Source organism: Hippopotamus amphibius, chromosome 12, assembly GCF_030028045.1.
Source record: "Hippopotamus amphibius kiboko isolate mHipAmp2 chromosome 12, mHipAmp2.hap2, whole genome shotgun sequence".
NCBI classification, from domain to species: Eukaryota; Metazoa; Chordata; class Mammalia; order Artiodactyla; family Hippopotamidae; genus Hippopotamus; species Hippopotamus amphibius.
In genome coordinates, this window is record NC_080197.1 from 74,092,229 (window position 1) to 74,119,710 (window position 27,482).

A 27,482-nucleotide genomic window follows, 5' to 3' on the forward strand; every position below is an offset into this window, starting at 1 on the left:
GAGGCTATCCACATGGTGGGGGAGCCCAATGTGGGGACTCAGAGCCCCAGCAAGGTGAGGAGGGCTTCCACACAGAAGTATGGGGTGTTAGAGCCTGAGTAGGGTAAGGGATTCCACTTGGGGATCAGGGGAACGGCTTCAGGAATCAGAGTCCAGGCAGAGTGAGGAGGGCTTTGCTATGGAAGGTGGCCTGGCGTACGCAGGGTGGCAGTCCTGGGCAGGGTGAAGGGAATGTCCTTGGGGATCGGCTGGCTCAGTGCAGGACACCCACGCAGATGGAGCGGGTGTCAGCAACCTTGGGGCCTGGATTGAGAAGCGAGGCCAGTTGGGGAGAGAAGGGCATCTTAGTTAAGGAGGGAGGGGAAACAAAGGTAGAAGATCAGTTAAATCCAAGGACTTCATCAAATAAGTAAATACAGAGAAAGGAAGCAGGTTTCTCACTGTCATGGAAGGGAGCTAGAGATGTGGAAAGGGAAAAAACTGGAAAGAACTCTTTGGTGTAGGATTGGGATTAGAGGTGTTAGTGTGAACTATATTTAGACGTAGAAATAAATATAGAGGTAAATGTGTGCACGTGCGCGCGTGTGTGTGTGCGTGTGTTTGTGTGTGTGTTATGCAGGAGAGGGAGGAATTAGGTTGGGAGACTAAAAGAAGGAGGATGGGGGATTTCTCTGGCAGTCTAGCAGTTAAGACAACCTACTTCCACTGCCGGGCCTGGATTCAGCCCCTGTCATGCAACTAAGATCCTGCAAGCCCGTGGTGCAGCCAAAAAACATTAAAAAAAAAAGTAAGGAGGGTCATTTGGGGAGAGCTGAATCTGGGGTGTGAGCTGAATCTGGGGTGTAGAAAGATTCCACATGAAGGACTTAATTTTGGGGGTGCTTTCCTCGTGGCCTTTGGATGAATTCATATGTAGCGCTCAGTTTCTCTCCTTCTAAACTGTGATTCCATTAAATTATCCTAATTTATTAAATAGTCATATATATTTGTATGGCCTTTTGTTGTGGTGTCATGGAGATGAAAGGGCTAGAGAAGGGCAGCTTCCTCCTCCAGCATCCTGCAGAGAGAGCTGCTCTCAGTAGCTGCTGGAGGGGCTAGAGCAGGATGAATGGGGAGTCATGATGGACTTAGTCAAGAACAGGGAAAAGCAGAGAACACAGAGGAGCAGCTTCAGAAGGCACATTCTCTAAACTTTTACTCCCCACTGCATTAGGGGACACTGACTCTTGAAAGCGGGGAGTCAGACACATGAGTTATTTTGTCAGTTGGAACGTGGTCTCCAAAGTTGCTGGATGAGGCAATGCAATGATGAGGAGAATGCAAGCGTGAACGAGTATATACCTAGGTTGGTTGGTCTACAAATGATTATGTTTGCATGTAGATGCTCATAAATACTTTAATTTCTTCCTTTTTGGTAAGTGCACAGTTACCAGTAATACTGTGCACAGTGCACAGTAATTCTCAGGAAGAATTACTATAATTGCTTTGTTCCTCTTTTCCTTTCCTTCCTATTTTTCTCCTCTACACTTTGAACTTCCTACTTTTATTGCTACTTGCTGGCATAATGTTTAAAGGCTATGATAGACACCGCGCCGGTCCTGGGGACTGGGCCTCTGAGGTTTTTAGTTTTCATGAGATTCCTCTCAAGTTTGCTGTCTGTCTGGGGCCTCTGTTCTCATCTAGTTGCATGATAGGATGTATGACAAATTACCATCATGCTTGGGTTTCATTTTATGCTGTTTTAAGGAAGAGATGAACAGGCTTCTTTGAAGAAAACAGAAGATCTCAATATGACTTCAGAGACCACTTATGCTGAACTGAAGTTTAAAAATGAACCCCAGTCCTCAGGAACCAAATCAGAGCCTCCTGCAGGTAAGACACATTTCCTGGTGGTCAGGGTTAATGATGGAATGAAAGATGAAGAGAGAATAGTATAAAAGGAAGCATAGGTACTGTTGGTTGCTGGTTCTCTGGGCACAGTTAGGAAACACAGGGTTCCTAGAAGATTGAGTCACCTGAAGGGATGAAGTGTGACAAATGTGACAAAACTGAGGTGTGAGAAATCCACTACAGTCCTGAGCTAAGGAGAGTGCTAATGAAGCTGAGAAGTTGTCCTTCTGTGCTTCTGAGGCAGAGTGAGACTGCAGTCAAGAGAATGGGTGCAGATCTTGAAACCATCAACCCAGATTCAGGGGACAATGCTGAATTAGTGGGTTTTGCTTCTTGATCAGTTAGAGGGGAAGAGTTTGGGTAGAGAGTGTTTGGGTGTATTGGTTAGGCCCAGACTAAAGTGGAAAAAAAGACCATTGCAGATGAAAGATTAGAAAGTCTTACAAGGAAAGTCCCTTATGTTTTGAGGGCAATGGCTCTGCAATCAGAAAATCCATTGCATACTGCATCTCTGAGATGGATTCAGCGAAGTTTGGAAGTAGATAAAAGGCAGTTTGGGTAGCATGTATGATATCTTAGATATAGAACAAAAGAGAGAGAGAAAACAAAGCATGGAGACTATGAGAAGCTGTGAGAGGGAAGTCATGATTGCTCACGTTTTCCAAAGTTCTTCTGACGGAAATATGGAGAATGCTCAGGAAACTGTTTTTTTCCCCTTAAAAAATTTATAGGGACTTCCCTGGTGGTCCAGTGGTTGACTCCACACTCCCAGTGCAGGGGACATGCAACTGAGATCCCTGGTTATGGAACTAAGATCCTCTATGCCATCAGGCATGGCCCAAAGTAACCAAATAAATAATAAGTGAATAAATGGATAAACACAGGCTAACCTTTAAAAAAATAAAATTAAAAAAATTACATAACTTTATTATATGTTTCAATGTTCATTATAGAAAAAAATAAACTAGAGCACATACAAATTTAAGTTACTGTATTTATGCTTACCATCTTGAGAGAACTATAATTTCCATGCTAGTGTATATCCTTCCAGATATAAATATATATACATGTGTGTATGTATTTTTTTCTAAAAGTGAGGTCACATTATACATTATTGAAAGTTATATCCCCATTTGGCAATATATTATAACTTTGAGAAAATAATTCTTTTTCTAAATTGAGATATGATTGATATACAAAATTACATTAGTTTCAGGTGTACAACATGATTTTTGTGTATATTGCGAAATGATCACCACAATGTCTAGTTAACATCTGTCACAATACAGTTTCGCAATTTTTTTTTTTGATGAGGACTTTTAAGATTTACCCTTAGCAACTTTCAAATATGCAGTATTTTATCTCTCTCTCTCTCTATATAATAACCTATAGTATTATTATTTTTTAATATCTTTATTCTTTAAAAAATTTTTTTTAAATTTTTAAATTTTTTGGCCTTGCCTTGTGGCATGTGGGATCTTAGTTCCCTGACCAGGGATTGAACCTGTTTCCCCTGCATTGGGAGCACGGAGTCTTAACCACTGGATCGCCAGGGAAGTCCTAACCTACAGTATTATTAACTGTAGTCGCCATGCTGTACATTATATCCCATGACTTATTTATTTTGTAACTGGAAGTTTGTACCTTTTGACCCCCTTCACCCATTTCACTCACCCCATCATGCCCCACCTCTGGAGACCACCATTCCGTTCTCTTTATCTGTGAGATCTTATTATTATCTTTTAAAGATTCCACAGATAAGTGAGATCATATGGTATTTGTCTTTCTCTTTCTCTCTTATTTCACTTAACATAATGCCCTCAAGTCCATCCTCAAGGCAAGATTTCATTATTTTTTATGGCTGAATTATATCCATTGCATGTAATTATCACATTTTCTTTATCCATTCACCTTTCAATGGACACTTGAGAAAATAATTCTTAACCATGAAATGGTGACTAAAAAGGTTTGATTGTTTATTTTTTTTTGCTGGTATTTTTATTACTTTATGAATTATATATATGGACATAGTGAACACACAAAAACGGCCATAACATAGATAAAAAGGTCTGATTTTTTTAACACAACATTGTAATTCAACTCTACTTCAATAAAAAATAAATTGTAGTAAAGGTCTGCTTTTATTTTAAGGGTGTGATGAGGGATGATTATAAAGATTTATCTGCTATGGCATTATTTAAGGTAGTTAAAGTTGGAAATAATCTGGAAGATTATGTAAATATATAACAAAATACTATGCAACCACAATACAGTGTGCTAAAGAAGAAAATATGGTGACATGAAAATGTTAATGATATAGTATATATATATATATATATATATAGTAGGTCCGAAACAAGTATATATGGTGTGTCAACCATGTGGCAAAATGTGCACATATGTATATACACTTAAAAAGTTGCTGGAAGGATGTATACCAAAGTATTAACAACAGTTATCCTCAGTGGTAGGAATTTGTGCTTTTATGTATTTTCTAAAGTTTCTACAATGAACACTATTATTTCCTTTGTAGCTTCATATTATTTCAAATGTCATGTTAGTAATAGTGTATCATCCAAGAAAAGGGAGAAGAGGAAGAGAAGGAGAAAGAGGAAGTCAAGGTCAGAATTTATTATTGATGAAGTTAATTTGATTTCTCCTTCAGCTCCCCAAAAGAAGACCAACCCTCACAAAAGTGACTCTAGTTTTCCCAAGCAACTTCTTGCCTCTTTGGTGATACTTCTGCTACTACTATTGGCAATCTCATTTTTGATTGCTTTTATCTGTAAGTATCCAGCTGAATCTATAAGGAATGTCTGCCTTACATGAAGAGATGGCATCCAATAAACCAATAAACACTGGATTTACTCAGAAATCTGGAAAAGAAGTCTTCTCTGGGGGAAGACATAATTAGTGGGACTCCATTGGGAATTTTATTCTTTATTTGAATTTAGTTACTCTTCTATAGAAGTAATGGAATTCACTTCTTTTAGAGAAATTGAAGAGTAATGTGTGTGCATGTTTTTATGTTGTAGAGTGAACTCTATAGGACATCGTTTCTACACTAGACAGTTGTGTGAGGCCAAATCATTATTTCCTTAGCGCTGTTTATAAGGCTATGACTTTTTAAAAAAAAGATTTATTATTTATTTATTTATTTTTGGCTGCATTGGTCTTTGTTGCTGTGTGCGGGCTTTCTCTAGTGGAGAGCGGGGCTACTCTTCATTGCAGTGGCTTCTCTTGTTGCAGAACACAGGCTCTAGGCACATGGGCTTCAGTAGTTGCAGTGTGTGGGTTCAGTAGTTGTGGCTTATGGCTCTAGATGCAGGCTCAGTAGTTGAGGTGCACGGCTTAGTTGCCCCACGGCATGTGGGATCTTCCTGGACCAGGGATCAAACCATTGCACCACCAGGGAAGTCCCAAGGCTATGACTTTTTGAGTGCACATGCATATTTTGGGATGAGCAAGTGGATAAGGAGGCAATGGGAAGAAATCTTCCAGGAAAAAATTTTAATTGAATTTTCACCTTAATTATTTCTGTCCATCTCAAGACTGCATGAGATCTTAAAGAAAATTTGGCAAATAGGTGGATTTCTGCCTATCTTTGGCTTTAGGAATTTATTAAATTTTTTAAAACCATAAAACTAGTATATATTTGGGTAGGTATTTTATTTATTCATTTGGTCATTCAATACGCAACGATGGCCATCTGCTATATGTCAAGCATTGTGCCAGACAGAGTCAACAGAGTCATAGCCCTTGATCTCAAGAAGTTCGGAGAATGATGGTAACTGGTTGAGTGAACCAGTGGTTATAACAATGTGTGGTAAATATTCTGCAGGTAAGAAGCACAGGAAGCTGAGATAGGCTTCTTGGAGGAGGTGACATCTACACCTGTGTGGACCAAGAAAGACAGAGATGTGAGAGAGCTTGGAAAAATTTGGGGCAACAGGTGTATAAATGACTATGACATATGGTGCTAAGTGAACTGTGGGAAATGAAGTTGCAGGTGGGAGAAACAAGCAGAGCTCACATCATGAAGAGTGTTGTATATAATGCTAAAGAGTGTGGATTCCCAACCCCCACCCCCCACCCTGAAGGTTATCACATCCATTAACTTCTGCTGCTTAATAAACCAATCTAAAACTTAATGGATTAAAACAACAACTGTTTTTAGCTCATGATTTTGTGGTTTGGCAATTTGGACTGGGTTCAGCTGGGAGGTTCTGTTGGTCCTGGCTAAAGCCATTCATGCATATGGAGTCAAGTACCAGCTGCAGGCAACCCAGTTTCTGAGGAAGAGGATGTAAGCTGGAATGACATGGACAAATTGGTCCCACTTCTTTCATAATTTATCAGGCTAGCCTGAGCTTGTTCAGATGGCAACGTGTAGGCTTGCAGAGTGAGAGCGACAGTGAGCGAAGCCTCTTGAAACCTTAGCTTGAAATTAACCAGAGTTGCTTCTGCACATCCTATTGGCCAAAGGAAGTCTCAAAGCCAGCCCAGATTCAAGTGGTGGAGAAATAGACCTGATTCGTTGATTGGAAAAGCTAAGACGTTATATTGCAAACGGGTATGGATATAGGGAATGTTGAAAATTGTGGCCATTTCTAAAATGTGTCACAGTCAAGGAGAGCCATTGAAGAATTTTAATCAGAGAAGTGATATAACTAAATTTGATTTCTAGAAATATGCTTTGGGCAGAGGCGTGCCAAATGGGTGTATGAGGACAGAACTGGAATCAAAGAAAACAGTTAAAGCCAATTCATTATCCAATTGAGAAATAGTGAGAACCTGATCTAAGGCTAGTGGTAGTGAAGAAGGAGAAGGGGGGTTAGCTTTAAATGATAGTGAGGAGGTAGAATCAAGGAGGTTGAGGCTTGATGAATATTTAGATCTGGGAAATAGGGACCAAGAGAAGTAAAGTGTGGCTCCAGTGTTCCAACTCGGTGAATTCAGAAATCACAGTTTTTCAAAGAGGTAGACAATAAAGGATGAGTAGAAGGTTTGAGATGGAAGATGGTGATTTAAGTTTGGGGCATGTTAAGTTTTATATGACTCTGGGAACCTCAAATGGACATGTCTAGTGGGAGATATATTTATCTGGATTTCAGGATACAGGTCTGAGCTTTCGAAGCCATTTACATCTAGCTACCAGTTGAGACCATGCCGGCATATAATATCAGTCAAGGAAGGGATTTAGTATAAGAAAGAAGGATAAGGGTGGAACCCTAGGGAATGTTACATTTTATTTTTTTTAAAGTGATAAAGTCAAATTTAATATATTCTTTTATAGATATCACCCTCAGACAATAACTAAAACCATAGAAATACATATTTTACTCAGGATATTGGCTGCAGAAGAGCACTGAGCACTTTTGCACTTTTGAGCAAGGAGCACTCTTTGGTAAAGAGAGATACAATTTCTTAGAATAAAACCAAAAGGTACAGACTTTTGATGAATTTAGATAACAGAGGGTCACTTGAGTCTTTATTTTAGGCACTTATTTTGGAAATGTGAAAGGAAAAAGTTTAAAGGAAATTGGAGGTCTTCCAATAAAAAGAGTGTTATAAGTTTATGCTTTGAAGACTTCTCTATTCAAAAGCAATAACAATAACAGATTAAATATAAAAAGAGATGGGGATGTTACCTTTTAAAAGAGTTGGGTCAAGAAAGAAGAGCTTATAAAGGAGTATAAGAAGCTTATAAAGGAGTATAAGAACCCTGGTGGTGCAGTGGTTAAGAATCCACCTGCTGGGGTGTCCCCCACAGCCATGGCTGCCACCGCCGCTGGCCCTGGGGTGCCCCTGTCCCCGGACGAGTTGCTTCCGAAGGGCGATGCTGAGAAGCCAGAGGAGGAGCTGGAGGAGGAAGATGACGAGGAGCTAGACGAGACACTGTCGGAGAGACTGTGGGGTCTGACGGAGATGTTCCCGGAGAGGGTCCGGTCCGCGGCTGGAGCCACTTTTGATCTCTCCCTCTTCGTGGCTCAAAATATGTACAGGTTTTCCAGGGCAGCCTTGTGGATTGGAACCACTTCCTTCATGATCCTGGTTCTTCCGGTCGTCTTTGAGACTGAGACGTTGCAGATGGAGCAACAGCAGCAGCTGCAGCAACGGCAGATACTTCTAGGGCCTAATACAGGGCTGTCAGGAGGAATGCCCGGGGCTCTACCTTCACTTCCTGGAAAGATCTAGGTTATTACTGCTATGTTTGACCTGTCTTGGTGGGAGAAGTTTGAAAATTCAATAGTGTTTGAACTGCTGATTATTGGATTTTTTTTTTTTTAACTTTGGCACATTGATCTATCTAAATCTGGTGGGGAGAATTCTCCTCACATTGTCTCATGGAGACTCCTCACTAGCAACAGTGCCCTCCATGCTGTCCCGACTTATTTCTTCTGTCCTCACTCTGATACCAGAGTGCAGCAATGCAGACGGTTACTCCAGCTCTGGCCATCCCACCCCTTTCACTAAATTATCTTCTGGACCGAAGATCTCCTCACTATCCCATTGAGGGGTAGGAATTGATGTCATCAGGAAGGACGCATCCCTGACTATTAACGACTGTTTGGTTTTTAAGAATGGAGATGTTGGGGAGGGACATGCACACAAGATAAAATACAAAATGCATTACAGCTGTGCTGTAAAGCAGCCACTGTGAATTTCTATGTATGTTAGAAAGGATGGAGGGAGGGCTGGCAGCAGCTTCAACCACAAGATGGGGACTGTGGAGGACAGAGCAGGAGCTCATTTCCTCTGCATATTTCAGCTGTTAGACATGTGTGTGTCTAAAAGAGAAAAAAAAAGTCAGTGCTCACTTTTTGTATTTAAATATTAAAAATAATTCCAACCAAATGTCTTCCAAAAAAAAAAGAATCCACCTGCTGGAGATAGGATTAAGATGGCGGAGTAGGAGGATGTGCGCTCACTCCTTCTTGCAAGAGCACCGAATTACAACTAAATGCTGAACAATCATTGACAGAAAGACACTGGAACTCACCAAAAAAGACACTCCACATCAAGAGACAAAGGAGAAGCCGCAATGAGATGGTAGGAGGGGTGAAATCGTGTTAAAATCAAATCCCATAAATGCTGGGTGGGTGACTCACAAACTGGAGAACAGTTATAGTGCAGAAGTCCACCCACTAAAGTGAGGGTTCTGAGCCCCACATTAGGCTTCCCAACCTGGGAGTCCAGCAACAGAAGGAGGAGTCCCCAGAGAATCAGACTTTGAAAGACAGTGGGATTTGATTGCAGGACCTCCACAGGACTGGGGAAAATGGAGACTCCACTCTTAGAGGGCACACAAAAAAATGTGCTCACCAGGACCCAGGGGGAAGGAGCAGTGACCCCATAGGAGACTGAACCAGACCTACCTGCTGGTGTTGGAGGGTTGCCTGCAGAGGTGGGGGGCAGCTTTGGCTCACTGAGGAGACAGGGGCACTGGCAGCAGGTGTTCTGGGAAGTGCTCATTGATGTGAACCTTCCCAGAGTCCACCATTAGCCCCACCAAAGAGCCTGTAAGCTCCAGTGCTAAGTAACCTCAGGCCAAACAACCAACAAGGTGTGAACACAGCCCCACCCATTAGCAGACAAGCAGATTAAAGTTTTACTGAGCTCTGCCCACCAAATTGGATTAAAGTCTTACTGAGCTCTGCCTACCCAGCCCTACCCACCATCAGTCCCTCCCATCAGGAAGCATGCACAAGCCTCCTAGATAGCTTCCTCCACAAGAGGGCAGACAGCAGTATCAAGCAGTATCAGCAGTATTTCGTCTTGTGGAACTGAAAAGCACAGCCACAGAAAGATAGAGAAAATGAAAAAGCAGAGAACTTTGTACCAGATGAAGGGACAGGATAAAACCCCAGAAAAACAGCTAAATGAAGAGGAGACAGGCACCCTTCCAGAAAAAGAATTCAGAATAATGATGGTGAAGATGATCCAGGACTTTGAAAAAAGACTGGATGCAAAGATCAAAAAGTTTACCAAAGACCTAGAAGAATTAAAGAACAAACAAACAGAGATATGCAACACAATAACTGAAATGAAAAATACACTAGAAGGAACCAATAGCAGATTAACTGAGGCAGAGGGATGAATAAGTGACCTGGAAGACAGAATGGTGAAAATCACTGATGTGGAAAAGAATAAGGAAAAAAGAATGAAAAGAACTGAAGACAGCTTAAGAGACCTCTGGGACAATGTTATATGTGCCAACATTGGCATTATAGGGGTCCCAGAAGGAGAAGAGAGAGAGAAAGGACCTGAGAAAATATTGGAAGAGATTCTAGTTGAAAACTTCCCCAACATGGGAAAGGAAATAGCTACCCAAGTCCAGGAAGTGCAGAGAGTCCCAGGCAGGATAAACCCAAGGAGAAACATGCCAAGACATATAGTAGTCAAGCTAACAAAAATTAAAGACAGAGAAATGTTATTAAAAGCAACAAGGGAAAAATGACAAATAACATACAAAGGAACTCCCATAAGGCTGACAGCTGATTTCTCAGCAGAAACTCTGCAAGTCAGAAGGGAGTGGCACCATATATTTCAAGTGATGAAAGGGAAGAACCTACAACCAAGAATACACTCCCCAGCAAGGATCTCATTCAGATTCGACAGAGAAATCAAAAGCTTTACAGACAAGCAACAGCTAAGAGAATTCAGCACGACCAAACCAGCCCTACAACAAATGCTAAAGGAACTTCTCTAAGTGGGAAACATAAGAGAAGAAAAGGACCTACAAAAAGAAAAACAAAACAATTAAGAAAATGGTAATAGGAACATACATATCAATAATTACCTTGAATGTACATGGACTAAATGCACCAACCAGAAGACACAGACTGGCTGAATGGATACAACAACAAGACCTATATATATGCTGTCTCCAAGAGACCCACTTCAGACCTAGGGACAGATACAGATGGAAAGTGAGGGGATGGAAAAAGATATTCCATGCAAATGAAAATCAAAAGAAAGCTGGTGTAGCAATAGTCATATCAGATAAAATAGACTTTAAAATAAAAAATGTTACAAGAGACAAGAAAGGACATTACATAAACATCAAGGGATCCATTCAAGAAGAGGAGATAACAATTATAAATATATATGCACCCAAAATAGGAACACCTCAGTACATAAGGCAAATGCTAACAACTATGAAAGAGGAAATGCAAGGCAGAAATAGAGACACAGATGTAGAGAACAAACATATGGACACCAAGTGGGGAAAGTGGGGAGGGTTGGGGGGGATGAATTGGGAGATTGGGATACCAAATTGTACACTCTAAATATATGCTGTTTATTGTCTGTTAACTGTATCTCAATAAAAGTTCTTAAAAAAAAAAAAAAAGAACCCACCTGCCAATGCAGGGGACATGCTTTTGATCCCTTATCCAGGAAGATCCCACATGCCCAGAGCAACTAAGCCCATGCGCCACAACTACTGAGCCTGTCAGCTGCAACTACTGAAGCCCTCGTGCCTAGAGTCCATGCTCCGAAACAAGAGGAGCCACAGCACTGAGAAGCTTGTGCACTTCAGCAAAGAGTAGCCCCTGCTTGCCTCAACTAGAGAAAGCCTGCACGCAGCAACAAAGACCCAACACAGCCAAAAAATAAATTAAAAAAAAAAAAAAGCAACAGCAAGAAAGGTGAGGCAAAAACAGGAAAGAGTAGTGTCCCAAGAGTTAAAGAGGAAGAGAACTGGGGCCAAGTATTGTAGGAGATCAAAGGAAAGAAAATTAAGAAGTGGCCTTACAATATTACTGATGACCCATTGCGTGGAGTGGTGGAAGCAGAAGCTGTCATGCAGTGGGTCAAGGTGTAAATGGAGGTAAGGAGGAAAGAAAGAGAAAATTCACTTCTCCATTCTACAAGTAGCCCAGAACTTGTCAAAATTAGCTGACTTTTGCCCCCAAAGACTCATGCTGTGTACATCCTCAGGTAGAAGTGTTTAATCATTTTCTCCCCATTCCTCATCCCTCAAGGCTTAGCCTTTGCATGCATTTAGTGTGGACATTTGAAGGATAATATGCACAAGTCCCTTTAGACCCATTGTAATGGAACTATCATGTCCTCTTTCAACTACTGATTTTTTTTCAGCTACTCCTGCAGAAATCTATGGTTTCAAAATCAGTGGGATTAGGATTACATTGAATGTGGGGGAAATCTCCACAGTCAGGATTCTACTAAAGTAATTGGGCTATTGTAGATTTTGTTCCTATGAAGAATGTAAGTAGCGTTAAAGAGTGAAGTTATATTGCTACCAGGAAAATGAATGATCTTATTCTATTTTCTAGTTTTTTTTCAGAAATGTTCTCATATTCATAAAGAAAAAAAGACTACAAGTGAAGTCACTCACACAGTATTGGAATGTATGAAAGAAAATTCAACCACGGAAGGTAAAAATTAAATGTGCCTATAATTCTGTTGTTGGTAGTCATATCTGTTGACTATCATATTCTGTTGATAGTCATATCCTGTGTGTCAGATCAATATTTCCAATAAGAGTCACAGGTAGATCATACTAAGAAGTTAAGTGTTATGATCATTTTAAACTTTAAGTATACAAATATTTAGGACCTAAAATTCCTTTATGCGTATCTTTAGTTTATCTGTGTAAGGAAATAGTCTCAATTGTGAAAAAGACTACATTGCTTTTGGGTTTCTTCAGCCTTTGCTTCTTTCTGAACTTTCCGTGCATACTTGGTCTTTTTCTCACATATCAGTTAAAACTCACTCATTCAAAAGAAATCTAATTCATTTGTGTTTTAAGAAAACATATGTGCAGGGACTTCCCTGGTGGTGCAGTGGTTAAGAATCCTCATGCCAATGCAAGGGGGACATGGGTTCTATCCCTGGTCCAGGAAGATCCCACTAAGCCTGTGTGCCACAACTACTGAGCCTACACTCTAGAGCCCACGAGCCACAACTATTGAGCCCACGTGCTGCAACTACTGAAGCCTGTGCATCTAGAGCCCGTGCTCCGCAACAAAAGAAGCTGCCACAATGAGAAGCCTGTGCACCACAATGAAGAGTAGCCCCCACTAGAGGAAGCCCGTGTACAGCAATGAACACCCAATGCAGCCAATAAATTAAATAAATAAATAAATAAGTAAAAAGTAAATATTAAAACAAACAAAAAAACAAAGAAAATGTATGTGCATAAAACATTTCTGAGAGAATGCATAAAATACACTTAAACAGGGTTTTACCTCTGGAGACTAGAGTTGAAAGTGTTGGAAGAGAAAGAAAGTTTTAGTTTTGTTTGATAAAGAGGATGTTAGTTTTAATATAGATGTGATTATTTAAATTAAAAATAGACTATTTTTAGAGAATAGTTTTATTTTTAGAGCAATATTGAGCAAATAATAGACTTACCTTATTGCTCCCCTCCCCCATATACACAATTTCTCCAATTACTAACATCTTACACTATTAGTATGGTATATTTATTACAACTGTTGAGCCAGTATTCATACATTATCATTAATTAAACTTCATAGTTTGTTCAGATTTCCTCAGTTTTTTTTTTTTATGAGAACCATTTTCTTCGTTTTTTTCTTAATGTTATTTTTCTGTTTTAGGATTGCATTTGGTATATTGCATTACATTTCATTTTCATGTCTCTTTAGGCTTTTCTTGGCTGTGATAGTTTCTCAGATGTTTCTTGTTTTTGATGGCTTTTCAGTTTTGAGGAATGAGGACGAGGTATATTGTAGGATGGCCCTCTATTGGAATTTGTCTGATGTTTTTCTAATGTTTGGGCTGGGTTTATTGGTTTTTGAGAGGAAGATCACAGACATAAAGTACCATTTTCATCACATCATATCAAAGGGATATACCATCAACATGATTTTGGACTGTTGATGTTGATTTTGATACCTGGCTGAGGTAGTATTTGTCAGATTTCTTAAGTGTAAAGTTATTCCCCCCTGCTTTCCATACTGTACTCTTTGGAGGGAAGCTGCTATGTGCAGCTGACAATTAAGGGTTGGGGAAGTGTGCTCCCTGTTTTTAGGGTGGAGCATTGTATTAGTCTGCTTGGGTTGCCATAACAAAACATCACAAACTACATGGCTTAAACAGTAGATATCTATTTTTTCACTGTTCTGCAGTTTGGGAGTCTAAGATCAAGGTGCTAGCAGGATTGGTTTCTGTCGAGGCCTCTCTCTGGCTTACAGATGGCTACCTTCTCAGTGTGTCCTCACATAGCCTTAAGGACAACAGTCCTATTGGATTAGGGCTCCACACTTACGACCTCATTTAATCTTTTCTCCTTAAAGGCTCTACCTCCAAATCTAGGCACATTGAGGGTTATAGCTTCAACATTTGAATTTTGGAGGAACACAATTCAGTTCATAACAGGTATGTATATAATTTATTTGAGATTCTTGTGCATATGAGATCTGTTTCTTCTACACCATTCATTAATTTATTCAATCATTTATTTATATCTGTATGTACTTACTCATGGATATTTATTTTATACTTTGGGTTATAATCTATATATATATGTATGTATATATACACACACACACACAGACATATATATATTTTGCTCAAATTGTTCTACTTTTGCCATTGAAAGCTCTTTCAGTTGGCTCCTGTGTCTCTCTTACAGACCCCCTTAAATGTGTTGTTTCATTTTTTTTTGAGCAATTCCTTATTTTCTAGGACTACATTATGTTCGGGGCTTATGTTGTATATTTCCTGTGCCAGTCTTAGATTCAGCTATTTCTCTGAAGAACCCTGGCTCCTTTCATTGAAGAATGGTGTTAGAAACCAAGGTCTGGACACTAGGTATGCTCATTGCTACTGAGGTGCCATTTCCTTTAGGCCCTCTCAACTGACAGAGCAAAGAAATGTGTGTGTGTGTGTATATATATACACACACATATCCTAACCTGTGTGTACCTATATACATAAATATCTCTACATGTAACTATCTGTAATCTATAATAAGTTAAACATTAATTTTTACTGATGTGTCCAACTCTAATCCATTATCACATGTATCAATCTCGCCTACTCTCCTAATATCTTTAAATGACCACTCCAACAGAGAGAAATCTGTCTCTCATCCTCTGCCACACATTTACTTATTCAATTCCAATTAATACACATAGCAGTATCAGCACTGTAAACTCGTATCACCATGGGAAACAACTTTATCAACTAGAATCCAATGCTTACATGCAGTTTCTCTTGCCTTAAATTTTATAGAATCCATTTCCAAAGTTGCCTAGGTCATCACTTTACCCCATCCTCTTCAGTGTGGTTGTTTCCTACATTTGTAACACAGATTCTTTTGTCACAGTTTTTATTTATTTATGAGATCCTCCAACCTCCTAAATGAATTTAAAAAATTTGCACAAAATAAATATACAAAGTGTTATGGATTTTGACAAATGCATTATGTCACACATTCATTATTACAGTATTAGACAGAATAAGTTTACTGCCCTGAAAATCTTCTGTGCTCCACTCTCCTTTCCAAACTTTTGGTAACTAATGAAATTTTTACTATCTCTATAGTTTCACCCTTTCCGGAATACCTTATCATTGGAATCATACAGTACATAGTGTTTTTACACTGGCTTATTTTACATAGCAGTATGCATTTGTTTCCTCTATGTCTTTTCATGACTTTATAGCTCGTTTAAAAATCACTGAATACCATTGCACCTGACAGATGTACCAAAGTTTGTTTCTCCATCCACTTGTTGAAGGACATCTTGATTGCTCCAGTTTTTGGTGCTTATAAATAAAGTTGCTATAAAGATTTGCATACAGTGTGAACATAAGTTTTCAAGTTAATTGAGTCAATACTTACAAACATGATTGCTGGATCGTATGGCATGAAGTTTTTTAGTGTTGTAGGAAAACTACTAAAAACTATTTTTCAAAGTGGCTGTGTCATTTGCAATTCCAGTAGTAATGAATGGGAGTTCCTGCTGCTCAACATTAGTACTTGCTATTATCATATTTTTAAGCCAATCTAATAAATGTGTAGTGATCTCACTTTAATTTGCAATTCATAAATTGCAGCGGCATATGATATTGAGCATATTTTCATATGAGTATTTACCATCTGCACATCTTCCTTGGTGTAGTGTCTATTCTCATCTTTTGCCCCCCCCCCACCTTTTTTTGGCTGCTTTGGGTCTTCATTGCTGTGTGCAGGCTTTCTCTAGTTGTGGCGAGTGGGGGCCACTCTTCATTGTGTTGTGTGGGCTTCTCATTGTGGTGGCTTCTCTTGTTGAGGTGTTTAGGCACTCAGGCTTCAGTAGTTGCAGCACCCAGGCTCCAGTAGTTGTGGCTTGTGGGCTCTAGAGCACAGATTCAGTAGTTGTGGCGCACGGGCTTAGTTGCTCTGAGGCATGTGGGATCTTCCTGGGCCAGGGATTGAACTCATGTCCCCTGCATTGGCAGGCAGATTCTCAACCACTGAGCCACCAGGGAAGTCCTTTTGCCCATTTTTAAATTGGGCTGTTTTCTTACTGTTGTGTTTTAAGTGTTCTATGTATATTTTAGATACAAGTCTTTTTTCAAATATGTGTTTTGCAAATATTTTCTCAGTCTTGTATTTTAATTTTCATTGTCTTTTCATTCTCTTAATGGTATCTTTCACATAGCAAAGTTTTTTGTTTGTTTGTTTTTTGAGGATACTGAATTTATTCAACCTAAAGTTGGGTCAGTACTTAGTCATTGCAGAAGATTAACTTTGAGATCAACACACTAATTTCCAAAGAGACAGTACAGATATATAGAGGTATAGGCACACACTCATAGATTATGTTTTATTAGTTTTTTTCCAGATAGATACAGAGGTAACATCAGATGACTCTGAATAAAGTGTATGCGTTACTTTGATTGATGAAACATCTCTACCTCGGTGATTCAGACTGATTACTTACTTATAATGGCACACATATTTGTGTAACAATTTCAGCCTCAGTGTTTTGTTTTTTCACTTAAAGGTGCTTGTTTATAAGCACCAAACATATTTTCACTGGAAAATATGTTTTCAAATTCAGTTGTGTGATTCTGTTGCCTGTTTGAGGTCTACATCACCTGACTGAATTGCATTCAAATAGGTTTACTGTTTGTTGAAGTTTTCACTCCACTGAACATGTGAGTTCAAATGGTCATAACATCCTAATAACCTGATGTTGCTTACAATTAGCCCTGTCACTCTGAACTAGTGAAAGTAAATTTTGAAACAATAAATAAATAGGCAACAATTACCCTTAGACGATATAAGTACTGCTTTTTTTTTTTTACTTTAAATCAAGTATTTAGAGCCTAAATATGAACTCGTTGATAAACACACTGGAAAAACAAGAGTTTTTATTTTGACTTTTTATAAATTTATGAGATTACATTAATGAAAGGCTCTAGTCATACAAAGCCTGATGTAATGGAGTTGTATCATCCTGGGAGTAACTGTATAATGATAACAATAACAATGAAAATGAAATATTGTCTTCAAATTGCTTTTCTTGCAGTGAGACAGCATAAAATGCAATAAGAACTTTGATGAATATATCTTGTAAATTCTGATCTTGAATTCCACAGCTTATACAAGTACAACTATATTAATAAAGTAGATATGTAATGTATTTGTTTTAATGAAAACAGAGCAGCTCTTATGGCATCACTCAGTTTAGGTGATATGGATGAAGAACTGTATTCACTTTTTTTTTTTTTTTTTTTAATTGTGGTGCACGGGCTTAGTTGCTCTGCGGCATGTGGGATCTTCCCGGAGCAGGGATCGAACCCGTGTCCCCTGCATTGGCAGGTGGATTCTTAACCACTGCACCACCTAAGAAGCCCTGTATTCACTTTTGTGTTTACTAATCCACCGCGTCAAAGTTCCCAAAACTCTTGATGATGATGATATAATACGTGCCATATGCAGAGAAAGGTGACCAAATAAATAACCTCTTAAGAATGTTGCCTGCTTACCATGTTTTATTTAAGGCAGAATGTATTTCACTTTGTGTATATACTACATTTTCTTTACCTAGTCACCTGTTGATAGACATTTCTAAAACAGTCAAATTCATACAACTAAAGACCGGAATGATGGTTACCAGGGGCTGAGGGGAGGGGGAAAGTGGGAGTTATTAATCAGCAGGCATAAAGTTTCAGTTAAGTAAGATGTATAAGCTCTAGAGATCTATTGTATAGCATGGGAGCTGTAGTCAACGATACTGTATTGTACACTTAAAATTTATTAAAAGGCTAGATCTCATGTTAAATGTTCTTACCACAATAATACCAAGAGTGTTGCTTACCAGATGTACTTCTCTAGAGACAAGAATTTTGACTGCAGCTTTGTCTGATGGCTATCAGGTTTTCCTAAAGAGTGTCCTTGAAACCCTCAATCAATAATTTACTGCTGGGTGGGAGTTTGAAAAATAATATAACCTTTTATCCTTTGGAAATCCAGTGTCCATTAGCATGTTAACATTTTTGTAAAGTTCTGCATTTGCTCTTTTATTTATTCGATACATTTTTTTTTAAATACTAATAACTTCATTATGGCATAAAGCTATATTTTTATACATTAACTCAATTTTACAGTAAAAACACTTTATGTACAACTGTAATGAAACTGCTGCACAGATAGTTCCAACATAAATATTGGTTGTATTTTAAAGGTTCACTGAGTTGTTTAATACATAAATTGGAAAATATTTTCTCTGTAGAAAATAGTAAAAATTATAACATTTCCCAGGCAAGCCCAATAAACCCATTTAAACCATATAGTAGCTGAATTATACATTTATAAATATGCTTTGAATTCTAGGATCCAGGAGAAACTTTAGCTTCATTTACTGAAACAGCCATGTTGTCCTAAGTTGTATAAAGTGAAATTCTCACTAATCTTGCCCTTACTCTTGATTTAGGCCTGATTATTTCTTCCTAAAGGACAGGTACACTGTCCTTTTAATCTACTTGATAAAGTAACCCATTCTTATCCAAACTTAAATGTTTTGGTTGTTATTTAAGTATGCTCAGTAACTCAGCAAAACCAGAATTTAATAAAACGTGATCCACAAGGCACGAGTTGTTGGTCATCAAGTACCTACCTCCCCTGACTTGCTCTGGCTTGATGGGAAACCATGAGGAGGTCAAGTGATAAAACTGACAAGTGGATCAAGGAATAAAAGCCAAGAGAATTTGAGAACACAGAAACATCCAGTCAGCATCCAAGGACAGAAGTGAAGTCCAAATAGAGAAAGGATGCTGCCTCAAGAATGAAGGAGTTGGAAGATGCCTTAGAGGACTGGGGCGGGGAGGGTGGGGGGGACTCGAGGTGGGGGGAGTCAAGGAAGGGAGGGAATACGGGGATATGTGTATAAAAACAGATGATTGAAGCTGGTGTACCCCCAAAAAATAAAAAAAAATTAAAAAAAATAAAAAAAGAATGAAGGAGTTGAGAGGGAGGCTCATGAAGGAGGGAATATAGGGATGTATGTATAAATACAGCTGATTCACTTTGTTTCCGGAAACTGGCACATCAACAAATCATTGTCTTATCTCATTATAATAAAAATCCACCAGTGAGGGGGAAAAAAAAGAATCAAGGAGTTGAGTTGGCTTATCTGAGCCCTTTACTGCAAAGGTGACTGAGGAAGAAGCAGTTGGATATAAAGACCCAGTTAGAGAAACTATTCGATACATTTTTAAAAAAAATAAATTTATTTTATTGGCTGTGTTGGGTCTTTTTTGCTGTGCACGGGCTTTCTTTTATTTGCAGTGAGTAGGGGCTACTCTTCATTGTGGTGCGTGGGCTTCTCTTGTGGAGCATGGCTTCTCTTGTTGCAGAGTATGGGCTCTAGGTGTGTGGGCTTCAGTAGTTGCAGCACATGGGCTCAATAGTTGTGGCTCATGGGCTCTAAAGTGCAGGTTCAGTAGTTGTGGCGCACAGGCTTAGTTGCTTCACGGCATGTGGGATCTTCCTGGAGCAGGGATTGAATCCATGTCCCCTGCATTGGCAGGCAGATTCTCAACCACTTTGCCACCTAGGAAGCCCCTATTTATTCGATATTAACAGGTGCTGACTATGAGCCAGCAATGGGACCCTGAACAAAACAGAAAAGCTTCTTTCCCTTACAGAACTTTTCTTATAGGTGGGGAAGAAAATAAGCAAATAAATATATTTTATGTGGTAATAAGTGCTGTGTTAAAAGTAAAGTATTAAAAGGAGACAGCAGATGCATGGTGATACTATTTTATGTAGGATGACTTAGGAAGACTCTAAGAAAAGGAGACACTGTGCAGAGATCCGAAGGAAGTAAAGAAGCAAGTCAGGAATATATTAGGAAATGAGCATCTCAAACAAGAGAAGGAGCTGGTGCAAAGTCCTATAACAGGAATATACTTAAATTACTTATGGAACAAGTTGGCCAGCCAGGGGTGGTGTGAATTAGTGAAGATGAGGTCAGAAATTTAGCAGAAATCACATGCCACGGTAGGGAATGTGGCTCATACTGAGTACATTAAACATGTGAGTGGCATGATTGCAACTTCAATTTTAAGGGATTATTTTTGCTAACGTGTGCAGAGTAGATTTGAGTAGAGCAACTGTAGAAACTGGTAGAAAAAAAGCTGTTGCAGTAATCTAGTGAGAAATAATGATGGCCAGAAACTAAACAGCGGTGGATGATATGGTGGGATTCTGTGTGTGATATGTAGATACAGGCAATAAAAAAGTTGTTGATAGATTGGATATGAGGCATACAGGAAAGATTTCTTGGCCCAAGAAATTGGAAAACATGAATTGCCAGTTGCTGAGATGAGAAAGACAATGGAAAGGCCAAAAGTTTTTTATTTTGTGAGGCATCAAGTGTTCTCTTTGGAAAATATAAAGTTTGGGTTGTTTAGTATATGTGTAAATGGGGATGTTGAAAAGTTATTGGACATAAGAATCTGAAGAGAAGAGTATGTAAAGCTACAGACTAGATTAGATCACTTGAAGAATGACCATGCAAGTAGACAATTAAAAGTTCGATATTTGAGTTCATGGAGATGAGGAAGAACTTGTGAAGGATATTAAGGTGAAAGAACCACAGATAAAGAAATGAAGTAAGAAAGAATGATGTACCAGAGGCCAAGGAGAGGAAATGTTTCAAGAAGAACTGAGTTGTCATCTGTGTCAATCAATTTCAATAAACAGCTCAAATCTGAGATGGCAGAGAATTGAGAAGGATTTGGCAACAAAGGATGTCTTCAGTGACTTTAGCAAGAGCCACATCAGTGGACTCAAGGGTTAGAAAGCCTTATTAGAGAAGGCTTAATAGATGATGGGGAGAAAAGAACTGAACAGGGTGAGTAAAAACTTTCACTTAGAGCAGAGAGATGAGGATTGCTGATAACAGATTGTAGCTTCTGAGGGCAGAGTGGAATGTTGGCTTGGAAATGAGATTTAAAGTACTCAAATCACCAATTTTCTACATGAAGTGGATTTCCTTACATAATGGCCTGTACTGTTACAGCATTCTGGCTTTATTGCCTGGATTCTACTTCCATATATTATATACATACAGTACACACTTCTAACTGGTAAGGTTGCACTAATTACCAGCTTGTTTCATAATAGCAATTTCTGGAAATTATTTTTATCTCAACTGACTAGTAGCTCAGAAAAAAATCAGTTGTTTATTTATGTAATTAAAAATTTTAAGTAATATTTAACATACAACATTGTATAAGTTCAAGGTATGCAAATAATTGAGTTTATGTTTAAATGTAATTGCTATATTAGCATTAGCTAATATCTCTAACACATCACATAATTACCATTTCTTCTAGTGTTGAGAACACTTAAAATCTACTCTCTTAGCAATGTTAATGTTCACAATACAGTTTTGTTGTCTATAATCGCTGTACTGTGTGTTAGATCTCCAGGACTTATTTATATACTAGTTGTAAGTATATACCCTTAAATAATCTCTCTCCTATTCCCATACCTCCCAGGCCCTGGTAACCACCAATTTATCCTTTGCTTTAAAATTTTTGTTTTTTAAATATGGGAGATGTCATATAGTATTTGTCTTTCTTTGTCTGACATCTCACTTAGCACAATGTCCTCAAGGTCCATCCATGTTGTTGTTTTTTTTTATAAATTTATTTGTTTACTTATTTATTGGCTATGTTGGGTCTTTGTTGCTGTGCACGGGCTTTCTCTGGTTGAGGGAGCAGGGGCTACTCTTCCTTGTGGTGCATGAGCTTCTCATTGCGGTGGCTTCTCTTGTTGCAGAGCACAGGCTCTAGGCTTGCGGGCTTCGATAGTTGTGGCACATGGGCTCAGTAATTGTGGCGCTTGGGCTCTAGAGCGCAGGCTCAGTAGTTGTGGCACATGGGCTTAGTTGCTCCCCAGCATGTGGGATCTTCCCGGACCAGGGATCAAACTCGTGTCCCCTGCATTGGCAGGTGTATTCTTAACCACTGTGCCACCAGTGAAGTCCTGGGTTGCTTCCTTTCTGACCTGCAGAGTTTCCTCTGAAAAGTCAGCTGGTAGCCTTATGGGAGAGTTCCCTTGTACATTACTAATTGCTTTTCCCTTGCTGATTTTACAACCGCTTTTTATGTTTTAACTCTTGCCATTTTAATTACAGTGTGTCTCAGTGTGGACTTCTTTGGGTTGATCTTGTTTGGGACTCTCTGTGCTTCCTGGACCTAGATGTCTGTTTCCTTTTCCAGGCTAAGGAAATTTTCAGCTATCATGTCTTCAAATACGTTCTCTGTCCCTTCCTCTCTCTCTTCTCCTTCTGGGATCCCAATAATGTGAATGTTACTGTGTTTGATGTTGTCCCAGGTGTCTCTTAAACTGTCCTCTGTAAAAAAAAAATTTTTTTCTGTTCAGTTTGGGTGATTTTCACTACTTTCCAGTTGGATGATCCATTCCTCTGTGTCATCTAACCTACTGTTGATTCCCTATAGTATATTTTAAATTTCAGTTATTGTATTCTTCATCTCTGTTTGGTTATTCTTTATATTTTTGGGCTCTTTCTTAGATGTCTCACTCTGTTCATCCTTCTCCTGAGCTTGTTGAGCATCTTTGTGACCATTACCTTGAACCGTTTAATGGGGAGATCGCTTATCTTTACTTTGCTTAGCTCTTTTTCTGGGGTTTTATTTATTTTTTAATTTGTTTTTTTATTTTTTTGTTTGCTTTGAAAATATTCCTTTGTTGCCTTATTTTGCCTGATTCTCTGTTCTTATTTCTAGGTATTACGTAGGTCAGTTACGTTCCCTGATCTTGGAGAAGTAGCCTTATGTAGGAGATGTCCTATGTGGCCCAGGAGCACACTCCCTTCTGTTCACTAGAGCTATATGCTCTAAAGGTGTCCCTTATGTGGGCTGTGTGGGCCCTTCTGTTGTAGCAGGGCCAACTACTGTGGGTGCATTAATAGATGGGCCTGGCTCCTGAGCCTGGAGGCTGCCAGGCTCTGCCTAGTGCAGAGACTGCTGGCCTGATGGTTGGGAGGGTCATGTCCTGATGTGGCTGGCTGGGCTAGTGCTGACCCGTTATTGGGCAGAGCGAGATCCCAGTTGTCTGGGTGTTGGGGGCTGTGGTGTTCTACAGCTGATGCTGGAGGCTAGTGGACAGGGCCATTTCCTATCACCTATCACCACACTGGGTGTGGTCCCTGGGGGTCCTTTGGCTGGTGGTGGCCCACTGGTGCGTGGAGCTGGGTCCTGGGGTGGCTGTCTGTGGGGCCTGATGGTTCTAGAGCTGGTATTGGCCCACTTGTGGGCAAGGCCAGACCTGGGGTTCCCAGGGTAGATGTTGACTTGCTGGCTGGAGGGGCTGGGTTCTGACATGGCTGGCTGAGGCCCCAGGGGTCCCAGGGCTAGTGCTAGCCTGCTGGTGGGTGGAACCAGGTTCTGGGGTGGTTGCTGCAGGGCCTTGTGTGTCCTGAAGCTGGCATCAGACTCCTAGTGGGTGGAGCCAGGGCTGAGGTCTTGGGGCTGTTGCCCACCTGCTGGTGGATGAGGCTACCTCTAGGGGTTAGTGCTGGTCTGCTGGTGAGTGGGGATGGGTTCTGTGCCCTCTGGTGGGCAGGGCCACTTCCGGGGCAGCTGCGGGGCTCAGGTGGGCCTATGGCCGCTGACAGTCTCCTGGGGGGTGTGGCTGTTTCCTCACACAACTGGCTGCTTGGTCTGGTTGGGAGGTGGGTCCCAGGTGTGGTGCCAATGAGCAGGTGGTTGAGACTGGGTCCCAGCTGCTGATAAGTTAGAGGAAGAACTCAAAAATGGCACCTGTCAGCACCAGTGTCCTTGTAGTAGAACGAGCTCCCCAGAATGATTGTTGCCACTGTCTGTGTCCCCAGGGTGAGTCCCATTTGCCTCCTGCCTCTCTGGAAGGCTCTCCTAGATTAGCAAGTGGCTCTGACGTAGGCTCCTTTCAAGTCACTGCTTATTCCCTGTGTCTGAGGATGTGAGATTTTGTGTGAGCCCTTTAAGAGCAGAGTCTCTGTTTCCTTCTGGCTCTCCCCAAAGCAAGCCCCACTGGCCTTCAATGCCAGACCGTCTGGGGGATCATCTTCCCAGTGCAGGACCCCTGGACTGGGGAGCCGGATGTGGGGCTCGGACACCTCACTTCTTGTGGAGAACTTTTGAATTGTGACTATCCTTTTGTTTGTGGATCACCTAGCTGGGGATATGGGTATTGACTCTACTGTGTCTCCGCCCTTTCTGCCCACCTCTTGTGGTTCCTTCTTTATATCTTTAATTGTAGAAGATCTTTTCTTCTTGTCTTCATGTCATTCTTGTTGATAGTTACTCTGTAAATAGCTGTAATCTTGTGCCTGTAGCAGGAAGGTGAGCTCAGGGTCTTCCTACTCTGCCATCTTGGCCACACTCCTTTATAATTCTTTTTATACATTATGGGATTCAATTTTCTAATATTTTTGAACCTATGTTCGTAAGGGAAACTGGTCTGTAGGTTTCCTTATAATGTCTTTATTGGTTTTGGTATGAAGATAATGCTGGCCTCATGAAATGAGTTAGGTATTCCTTCTACTTCTGTCTTTGAAAGAGATTGAGGTAATTGGTATAATTTCTTTCTTAAATGTTTAGTAAAATTTATCAGTGAACAGTCTGAACTTAGTGCCTTCTTTTTTATTTTGGATAGTTATTAATTATGGATTTAATTTCTTTAATAAATATAGGCCTATTCAGATTGTATATTTCTTCTAGTGTGAGTTTTTGCAGATAGTGAGTTTCAAAGAATTGGTCCATTTCATCTAGATTATCAAACTTATGAGCATAGAGGTGTTCATATTAATTCTTTAGTATCTTTAATGTCCACAAGATCTATTGTGATGACTTATTTTCATTTCTAATATTAGTAATTTGAGTCCTTTCTCTTTTTTCTTAGCCTGACTAGAGGCTTATCAGTGTAATTGATCTTTTCAAAGAATTAACTTTTGGTTTTTATCAATTTTCTCTATTGATTTATTGTTTTCAGTTTCACTGATATCTGCTCTGACTTGTATTATTTATTTTCTTCTGCTTCCTTTGGATTTAATTTGCTCTTTGATTTCAGTTTTCTATGATGGAGATGTATTTAATGATTTTAGATAGTTCTTGTATCTATTATGTGCATTCAATGCTGCAAATTTCCCTCTAAGCCCTGCTTTGGCTGTATCACAGAAATTTTGAAATGTGTTTTTATTTTCATTTTGTTAAAAATAAAAAAAATTTTCTTGAGATTTTTTTCCTTGACTCATGTTATTTAGAAGTATTTTATTCAATCTCCAAGTATTTGGGGATTTTTTCAGCTTTCTGTTACTGATTTCTTGTTTAATACCATGTGGTCTGAGAGCAGACATTTTATGATTTCTATTCTTTTTAATTAGTTAAGGTGTGTTTTAGTGCCCAGTCATAGTCCATCTTGGTAATATTCTATGTGAGTATTGGGGTCCAGGGCAGTTCTTCCCAAAATGTACCTCAATGGCAGATTGATTATTTTGTATTAAAGTTACTTAAGAAAGAGCTGATATAAGAGGGACACTTTGACCCTCCTCTCTGCTTCCCTGAAAACAGGAGATAAATTTCTCATATGGAAGGTGCGCTGTCTACATCTGCAGGTAGAACACTCATAGCTAGAGATCTGGAATTCAGGGACAAGAAGCCTGTATAAACAAGTCTTGTTGTTTCCTTAACTGATTACCCCAAGCCTAAACTCTGTTCCTATTCTTCACTAGTTAAGCACCCAAAGCATACATTTCTTTGTCCTGTTAATTCCTCACAATTTTATTGTTTCTTTGTCTAAAGATTATAAAGCTGCCTGTTTTGACCACTTCTTAGGTCTCATAGAAATGCACACAAATTAACATCTGTTTTTTTTTTTCTCCTGTTTCTTTCTGTCTTGTGTCAATTTTATTATTAGTCCAGCTACAAGAACTCAAGAGGGTTGGAAGAGGAAATTTCCCCCTCCCCACATAAGCTTTAAAAGAATGTGTATTCTGCTGTTTTCAGATGAAGTAGTCAATAGATACTGTTATATTTGCTTGATTGATGATGTTGTTGAGTTCAGCTACGTCTTTACTTGTTTTCTGCTTTCTGGACCTGTCCATTTCTTATCAGAGTGTTTAAGTCTCTGGCTGTAATAATGGATATGTCTATTTTTCCTGGCAGTTTTATCAGTTTTTGCTTCACTTTTTGATGCTCTGTTGTTAGGTACATACACTTTAAGGATTGTTACGGCTTCTTGAACAAGAAAAAATTCCCTTTATCGTTACATAATGTCCATACTTTATCTCTGATGCCTTTCCTTGCTCTGAATACATGGAGATAATCTTGTTTTCTCTTGTTTAGTGTTAGCATGGTATACCTTTCTCTATCTACTTTTTTTAAACAAATTTATTTATTTATTTATTTATTTATTTATTTATTCATTCATTTATTTATTGTATGTGTTGGGTCTTTGTTGCTGTGTGCAGGCTTTCTCTAGTTGCAGTGAGGAGGGGCTACTCTTCGTTGCAGTGTGTGGGCTTCTCATTGTGGTGACTTCTCTTGTTGCAGAGCACGGGCTCTAGGCGCATGGGCTTCAGTAGTTGTGGCACACAGGCTCAATAGTTGTGGCTTGCAGGCTCTAGAGCACAGGCTCAGTAGTTGTGGTACACTGGCTTAGTTGCTCCACCACATGTGGAATCTTCCTGGCCCAGAGATCAAACCTGTGTCCCCTGCAATGACAGGTGGATTCTTAACCACTGTGCCATCAGGGAAGTCCTACTTTTTTTTTGAAGATGAAAAACTAGTATGTTTATTGATCATTTTTTTTTCATTTGAGACAACCTGTCAACTTATCAAATTATTTCTGGTTGAAAAACTAATTCTACCTGGAGATGGGGAGGGGATGGAGCTGCTGTCCTGATGGACCCCAGATATTCAGCCCATCAGGGATTTGTGTTCATAACAAGCTCCTGGCAGATGCCACTGCTCTCTGGAAATTCTGAATGGACACAACAAATCAGGTAGTTGTGTCTCATCAACAGAAATCACAGGGACTTCCCTGGTGATCCAGTGGTAAAGAATCTGCCTTACAATGCAGGAGATTCGGGTTC

The 27,482-nt window shown here is 39.6% G+C and overlaps 2 protein-coding genes across 2 annotated transcripts in view; both read left to right on the forward strand.

Moving 5' to 3' along the window:
• Positions 1-1,675: 1,675 nt before the first annotated feature.
• The window catches only part of LOC130832447 (C-type lectin domain family 4 member A-like), a 32,437-nt gene continuing 6,630 nt past the window's right edge, over positions 1,676-27,482 (forward strand). Inside the window, exons 1-3 of the mRNA XM_057700730.1 lie at positions 1,676-1,872; positions 4,556-4,675; positions 12,192-12,293. Of these exons, the coding sequence (XP_057556713.1) occupies positions 1,791-1,872; positions 4,556-4,675; positions 12,192-12,293 (304 nt within the window). The 5' untranslated portion in view covers positions 1,676-1,790. The remainder of the gene's footprint in view (positions 1,873-4,555; positions 4,676-12,191; positions 12,294-27,482) is intronic.
• LOC130832448 (mitochondrial import receptor subunit TOM22 homolog) lies at positions 7,666-8,648 on the forward strand. Its single transcript, XM_057700731.1, has one exon. The coding sequence runs from the start codon at positions 7,666-7,668 to the stop codon at positions 8,086-8,088; it is 423 nt and encodes a 140-aa protein (XP_057556714.1). The 3' UTR covers positions 8,089-8,648.

What these genes read in the sequence shown, in the direction of transcription:
- LOC130832448 (XM_057700731.1), top strand. Translation starts at nt 7,666, where the DNA reads ATGGCTGCCACCGCCGCTGGCCCTGGGGTGCCCCTGTCCCCGGACGAG.